Consider the following 8,343-nt stretch of genomic DNA (forward strand, 5'->3'; position numbering starts at 1 on the left):
TTTAAAAGGTTAAAAATACTGTCTTGGTCTTACCCTTGCAGCAGCGTCCGACAGCACCTCAAGAGCCTGGGACAACTGGTGGAAGAGTTCAGCTTGGAGGGAAAAAAACAAAAGAGATGAAAGATGCAGAGAATTCAGCTGCTGAATAAACATGGAACCAAATACAAACTTATAAGAAGAAAAATATATATGACAAACCTTTTACTTTATTTTATTTATTTTATTATTATTATTTACTTTATTTTAAGATATATGATATAAAGGTAAATGACGGAGATTTAAAGGAGCTTGAGGCTCCTTTTAAGAAATGAGACTCTCTAGCGCCACCCTTCACCACGACGGCCGTTGGGGGTACTGCAGCCAACAGTGAAGCCGGCACGGGAGAACGGGGAGAACGCGCATGCAGCGTCATGTGACGTCACATCCACAGCCCAGCGCGGGAAATTCGGGACCGAATTGCAGCACATTTTGCAGCACTCAGCCTGTTCAAGGCAAAGGAGAGATACACTAGAGGGCTCATTCTTTTGGGTTTGGAACGCTTCATCTGACATTATTACTAGAAAACTTAAAATGTATACGGATTTTTTTCATAAATCTTTCCACAATCCGGCCTCAAGCTCCTTTAAGCATCAATATTCCGGCTTGTTGGCGAGCCGCCCTGAGGTGGCACGGTCTTAGTTGCACCCTAGTGTTTGGCCCTGGGAGGTGGTAACAGCTAGGCAGTTTTTTGGATTGTTTACTCGCGTAGCTATGGCGTGACCACTGTGTGTAAAGGGCTAAATTGAGACATTCAATGCCTTAAACTTTTCAGTAAGTCTCACGAAACCTGTTTCTCCCGGTGATGTGGATTGCTTTGGCTTCTCGCCATTCAACTTCCATTAAGGGCCACTGAAGTAAACACCACTGCTCTAGCTGTCATATCTCACGCACGCACGCACGCACACACACACGCACGCACACACGCACACACGCACACACACGCACACACACGCACACACGCGCACACACCTAGCCAAGCTTAATCATTCACTTATGGAGGCCTAACAGACTGATACTGTTACTCTCTGTGGGGACTGGCAGTACACACCAACAGAAGGCTCTGGAGATCACGCTGCCAGCAGACGCGCTCAGGTTACCCTAACGGATATAATGGGCTCGACTGCAACCCAACTCAGGGAGGGAAGGGGTGCTGTTATGCCCACAAGGCAGCTCAGGGTGTCACAATATGTGAGGTATAAATGAGGGAGAGTAGGGGGTATCTTCAGTCAGTGAAGAATCCTGACCCCTCAGTCACCTCGCTCATGCATACAACCTCCCCCTGGAGGAGCAGCCGGTCCCAGGAGTTGTTCTGCTCTCGTGCGATGCAGACCAAGCCTGTCTATGTGCGGGTTCAAGCGTTGAGGCCCTCCAAACCACTTCTTTTCCATTTCTGGGAAACCGACCCCCTGCTTTGGTATTATCCCCCTCAACATCATAACTACCAATTTCCCAGTTTTTTTCCTGACATAATCACAAATCGTCTGAACCATCCAGTAACCACACGAACCTCACTATAAAATATACCTTATGACAAGCCTTTTCTCCAAGGTGCTTTTATCCCCATTTCCAAAGAAAGATCTTTTGAATTTTTCCTGCCTGGTTGGTGGCATGTTGGTTGACAAGAAGCTGCAGAAGAATGTTGGTCCTATTGATGTCCAGCTAGAAAGCAAGTCGGAGAAACTGTCTTGGTTGGTTAAGCCTTTTGATACAGCCAAGGGATATGGACCGATTGAAAAATGCAACTGCGGAGCATTCATTTTTGTCCCGTCTTTCCAAATTATTCTGCACCACAACAGGTGAAAAGAAAGAAACAGAATTAAACAAATATAATCAAGTCACTTACCCGCTTTTGGGTTGTCTGGGTTCTTGTCAGGGTGGCATGTCAAGGCCTTCTGTCTATAAGCTTTCTTGATCTGGTTGGGATATGGAGGAACATGAAAAAAACTTGAATTATTTAAGTGGATTGCTGATTTGGACACAGAGAATAAATCAATGCTCTTGTGAAATTCCTACTTGCTGTATCAGTTATCTTTATTTTGGCTTCTTAGGCCCAGAAATCCAATATTTGTATCAAAAAAAATGATGGCCTAGCTGAAATAATGACAAAGATGGTAATAATCCAACATAGAATGACTCCATTTGGTCTGTGCATTTTAATAAAAGTCTGGAGTCAAATTGTTTGGATCAAATAACACCTGAGCTGATCCTCTGATTCATGTGCGTTCCACATGAATCACTACAGCGTAGACCGAACAGAAAATTATCCAAACCATCCTCAGGACCGCTGCCAGTTTAGAGATACTATGTTAAATCAGGATGCAACAAAATAAATGCTTAAGTAACGTGTAAACACGCAAACTGCAGCCATTAATGTAATCATGGCAAAGTTTTAAACATGTGTGCTTGTATATATTGCAGACTCTGCACACTAAAGAGGCGCTGCATAAATCTCCCATGTATCACAGCTTATAATAAACTTCCAGGCTGACATGGATTTTTTTCATCAGTCTCAATCAGACATTCCTGTGCTTTGCGTGTTTTCACGCATCTAGTTTTTGTGTAAATCAATCTCCTGCCAGTACGCCATCGGCCACAAAAAGTGAGAGCACTTTTCTTCACGTCTGGGAAACATTTGCACTTGTCTTCTGGAATATTCGCTGTTTTCCCAGTAAGTCGTGTAGCAGAAATCTATCTTCACATTGCATGCCAATGCACACGAAGATGCCTTTACAGCAGGGGGGGGGGGTAAATAAATACCTCTGGGGAAACTTAACTAAGCAAAAGGGTGTAATTCCTCAGGGTGCAGCCTTTCAAACAACCACTGGAGTGAGTCTCCATGGCATTATGCCCCTTCTAATTTACCAGCACTAAACATCTGCATGATGACACGACTCTGATGAGCCTCCTGATACCAGGGGAGTTTATTCCAGCTCAAACAGCTCCTAAATATTGCAAACCCTTTCTTTTATCTAAATTACATTCCGTTTTCTTGTAATTAAAGAACCAAAAGGTAAATGGCAATTTAATTCCATGCAAAAAACTAGACATCACTAAGGGATATTTTATCTTTCTGGTTGTCACGCAAAACCTTCCCACAGATACACTTATACGTAAGGATGTGAACTGGAGTTAGGTACGTATGTTTTTTTTTTTTTTTATGGTCAACTAGAACAATAAAGCAAGAAAAACAAGCGCATAAGCCTCTGTGTGCTGAGTGGCAACCCCTCCTGTCTTATACGTCTCAGTAACTGCGACACATTTACAACAGCCAGCTCTATTTCCTAGCCAAGATACAAAATAATAAAATCCAAATAACTTTCTTTGTTCGTGCAGTTAATGCTTTTTAGAAGATCTTTATTGTGATACTGTACGTACATGTTTAGAGTGTAATAATACAAATGAGTGAGGTGGGGGTGTATGTTACATGAATGTAATTTGAACAAAAATGCCTCATGGATAAATAGAAAAATACATAATGATTTCAGTCTGACAGTGTTGACCTTGAAGATAAATAGGATTTAATTTCATGTTCCTCAGTACCTGCTGCCACTTGACAAGATAAACATGTCTTCATGGTTTGATAAGCTACATATTTTGAAAACTATACTTAGTGTCATTTTAGATTTTGTCTCTGCTCATATTAATTTGCCACAGTGTAGATAATCATCTGTCTCTGACAAAATTCAAGCCTCTTTCTGTCAGGGAAGTATTCCATTTCTCTATATCTGCATCCTCTCTTTTCCTTTTCACTCTCCAGCTCCAATCCTTCTTCTTGATATCACGATTTATATTCGAGGTTTGGTCCAGACTAGAATGCTAACAAGGCAAGACTACTTAGACAGAGATGTATCCTCTTATAGAAGTATATCTGTTCGCTTACACCAGGGCACTATGATCTTTAGGAAAAATCACATATAGAGAAAAAAAAAAAAGAAAAACTAAACAGGATCTCCTATTCCTGACAAATTGACCACCACAGGTCAGAACTAGAACATGTGCCCCACATGTGTGTAAAAGCTCCTCAGGCCACTATAAATGACTGACTACACAAACAAGGACTCAAACTGTTAAACACAAAACAATCCTCCAAAAAAGACTGAGGCGTTTTCGACACATTGCTACAGACCAGTTGTCATCAACAATGAGCCGATTACAGAAGTTCAAAACAAACAGGTATGTGGGTGTTAGCACTGATGAGTCTTTCTAGTAGAGGACACAGGTGGAAAATCTTTGCTCCTGTTACAGCGTCTATGCTTTCTGTGCCCTAGGAACTCCATTTTTCTGTCATAACCCAATTAAAAAGAAAACAAAACAGGATTATGGATAAACCAAGTAAAACATTTAGAAGGGGGTGACACATTCAGTCTTTATCTTCTGGACCTTTTCTACCAGACTGTGAAAGAATCAGAAAATATGGCACCAGAGTCCGGGTTTGTAGTCTCATGGTGCATCTGAGGTCAAATATTACTTGTTTAGTGCCGCTGAGAAAGTCATAAGGGGTCAAAGATCCGGTCTCACTATGAGCAGTTTGTCGCCAGACAAACAGAAATACCATTACTTGAATTCCATCACTGGGGATCAATGGAGGATTAGTTTCAAAACTATCTCAACGTTACTACAGATGAATGGAGTCTTGTCTGATCAGTTGAACCTTGTGCTCATAAGCAATTGAAAGTGTTTATAAACTGATTGGAGATAAATTCTACCAATTCCCACACTTTCTTTTGTGAAAGGTGGGAATGATATCTACCAGCATGCTCACATCTTGTCCTCTTTTCTTAACTCTTTCCTTACAACCAGCTGTCCGGGTACAGCCACAGTAAAGTCCTCCACAGGCTCTCCTGCCTGGGCTAATTACTATCCATTCAAACAGATGATACATCAAATTGTGGGAAAACATGTCAAGATTGGTGCAAGATTATTTCACACAATTGTCTTGACAAAATTATGACTGTAAACTTACTGTAATAAGGTTTTTTTCTTGTTTTTGTTTGGGGTTTTTTAGGGCTGGTTACATTGCATCATTTTTTTGTGGTTTACCTAACATTATAAACTATAAGGTAATGAGCATGAATGGTGTCTGCAGTGCTGCTTGAAAATGAAAGCTCTGGGAAAAGGAAAAGAAAGGTTTGATGACGCAATGATCCTAATAAACCTGATATTACTAAGGAAACCCTCAAGGATGTATCTGATCATTGAGAAAGACTGTTTGTTAATAGCTACTACAGTATAATGCTCTGTCTGGAAATAAACCACACAGGCATATTATCGCTACGTAATGCAGTCACATTAGGTAAATTAAAATTTGAGTAGCTGAATAAACCACAAGACATTTTGTGTGGTCTTGGCTGTTGAAATTGTTTACGGCGCAATCTGTGGTAGGTACAACTCTGGTGGGTAGCCCTCAGCAAAAGCTTCCCTTAGCACTACCATAAAACAAAACCCAGTCATCCACAGACATTAAATTATAACTCCTGACATGTTAGTTTCCCCAGAACTTCCCATCCAGCCAAGCACAAGGAATGGTCAATTGCAGTTATAATGATAGAGAAGCAGGTTTAATAGAAGCAGGAGGACATATTGTATACAAAATACAAAAACAATACATGAATATAATGTTTTACAAGCGGTGGCAAAGCCCACATAAACAGGCTCTGGGATGAGCTTCTTCACTTTCCCTGTGATAAACAGCATCCCTAAACGTGATGATATGCAACAGGCCAAACAACTGGGATAAGTGGTCCATTTGATGACATTTGTCTTCGCACAACTGATTGATTTTGAAGCACCCCCAGATTTAATGCAACACGCACACACACACAAACAGGCTCTCTCTCTCAACCATCAACAGACCTCACAGAATCAGCCTTCTCTGTCTTGGAGTCTCAATTCTGTCCAAGCCACAACCGCTTACTTCCTCTGGGATAATCCTCTGGGGAAAAGAGTACTTTGAAATCCAATTAAGAAATTAACTTCTTCCCTCACTTTGGCAGTAATTTTATTTTCCCTTAAGACCAAGTGGATTCTGAAAGGAGAGGTGGTCGTAGGAACAAGGCCAGATTGGAGACATAATAGACATAACAGCATCTGGGCTGGAAATTTGAATTATACATACATACGGTACATATACATATACATATATACATATATATATATATATATATATATATATAAAAATGTAAATGAAAAAGTTACTTTACCATAGTTGACTGCATATCTATGAAATTCCAAACACCAGTAGTGTGAACCTCTGTTTCTTCTTTTCAGAGGTGAATAAACATAGTATTTAGTAAATGACGGGGAATAATTATTTATATATATATTAGGGCTGTCAAACGACGAGTCAAACGTTTATTCAACTTTGTTTGTGATGCATATGGTTCACAAAAACAAGGAATCTTAGTCTTTACAAGTGTAAAGTTGGGGACTACTGTACATTGTGTTTGTATTTATGAAGGAATGTTACATTGGGGTCAAAAGCTTTTTTTGTGGAAAGTTGAATAAACATTGGCATAAAGCAAGCATATTTGCCCTTTCTCATGTTGTTAACAGTATTAAAAACATAAAAATAGCTTAAGGTAATTTTGAACAGCAAAAAAATGTGTGAATAAATGTGCGTTATTATGCGATTAATCGCCAGTTAACTATGGACAACATGCGATTAAAAAAATGAATCGTTTGACCTAATATATATATATATATATATATTAGGAATGGGCGATATTTTACCGTTTACGATATACCGTCAAAAAAATTCCCCACAATAAGAATTTGTCATCTTGAAGGAAGGAAGGAAGGAAGGAAGGAAGGAAGGAAGGAAGGAAGGAAGGAAGGAAGGAAGGAAGGAAGGAAGGAAGGAAGGAAGGAAGGAAAGATTCCCGTTTATTACGTTTTTGTGTAACAAACATGGCGGAAGGCGGATCTGAGAGCGAGGAGTCATTACAGTTTTGCAGTACAGGTGTACTAACTTAATTTTTATTAATTCAATTTAATTGGTGTAGTTTAGTAGCATTTAGTATTATTTTACAGCAGTGATTTGGGGGCTCCAAAGACTGAATGTGGTGATAGATTTATAGTTAAAAAGGTGGAGTTGAATTGGTTTTTTTTTTTTTTTTTTTTTTTTTAAATCGTCATTTTTATCGTTATCGGGATAAATGCCAGAAATTATCGTGATACATTTTTTAGTCCATACCGCCCATCCCTAATATATATATATATATATATATATATACACATACATACATACATACATACATATACACACATTAGACACAGACAGACAGACAGACAGACAGACAGACAGACAGACAGACAGACAGACAGACAGACAGACAGACAGACAGCTCTTTCCAAAGGAATGGGATGTTATTCTTATGTTGGACCAACGGCTCCACCTAGTGGTCGTTTCGACGTACTACAACGATCTGTTCACAACTTAGCCTACAGCATGACTGGTTTGTGTCCAATGTCGTTGGAATTAAATTACCTTGGTTTATTTAGGAGACATTTGTTTTTTTGTGTCATTTACATTATATCTTTCTCAACCTACAAAAGACACGTAAGATTTTGTAATTTTAATCACACAGACGAAAAGATTAGCACAAACATCGTTAGCAACATGCCACCAAAGCATTCTCCTCAAGAACATTGTCCTCGTATACCAGCTTTTATACTTAAAATTAGCCCTGTTAAAAATAGCAAAATTATTTTCTAACCACTGCAGCTGATGTTAACAAATAGATAACTTACGTACCTGTTTTGTTGTTGCATTGATCTCAATACCGAGTAAACCGTACAAGTCAATTTTTAGGATTTCCTTGGCTTTTCCAGACATTTCTGCAACAGAAACCTATAAAACACCGCTTTTAATTAATGTATGTGTAACTCTTTGCGCTGCCGCTTTTCAAATATTAACGTGCGGCTAATTTCTGAAGATATTGTTGTTATTCCAAGTTGACGGCAGCATGCGTTTGACGTTTTTGACCTTTCAACCAGGATGCGCTTTGCATCCTGGGAAATGCAGTTTTTATTATTACTTCTCTTCAGCTATAGATATACATCATTCAGTAGCTTCAGTATGTATATTTATGAGTAGCACCAAGCCCTAGTAAAACAACGCCAGCTAGGAACCATCATGGATATACATTTTTATGTATTTCTATATGAGCCATAGCAACCAGCTTAATCTGGCTATGGTCTTTCTTACATTACCTCGCCTACAGCGCCATCTACTGGAGCAGCGTTATTTGTGAAACACATTTCAGCAACAAGCTTTTTCAAGGCACTTTACATGAAAAAAAAAAC

General features: G+C 39.3%; 1 protein-coding gene across 2 annotated transcripts in view; it reads right to left on the reverse strand.

Annotated features, from left to right (window-relative positions):
* dnajc17 (DnaJ (Hsp40) homolog, subfamily C, member 17) overlaps positions 1-8,030 on the reverse strand; it is a 37,806-nt gene extending 29,776 nt beyond the window's left edge. For both annotated transcript variants that reach the window (XR_009784292.1, XM_061744497.1), the window contains exons 1-3: positions 7,793-8,030; positions 1,883-1,952; positions 34-92 (exon numbers count right to left, since the gene is read on the reverse strand). Coding sequence is in view for 1 of the 2 variants with exons in the window: in XM_061744497.1 (XP_061600481.1) it covers positions 34-92; positions 1,883-1,952; positions 7,793-7,873 (210 nt within the window). In the remaining variant the exon portion in view is untranslated. The remainder of the gene's footprint in view (positions 1-33; positions 93-1,882; positions 1,953-7,792) is intronic.
* Positions 8,031-8,343: the final 313 nt, after the last annotated feature.

The sequence above is a fragment of the Cololabis saira genome, chromosome 16, assembly GCF_033807715.1.
Source record: "Cololabis saira isolate AMF1-May2022 chromosome 16, fColSai1.1, whole genome shotgun sequence".
Taxonomy (NCBI): Eukaryota; Metazoa; Chordata; class Actinopteri; order Beloniformes; family Belonidae; genus Cololabis; species Cololabis saira.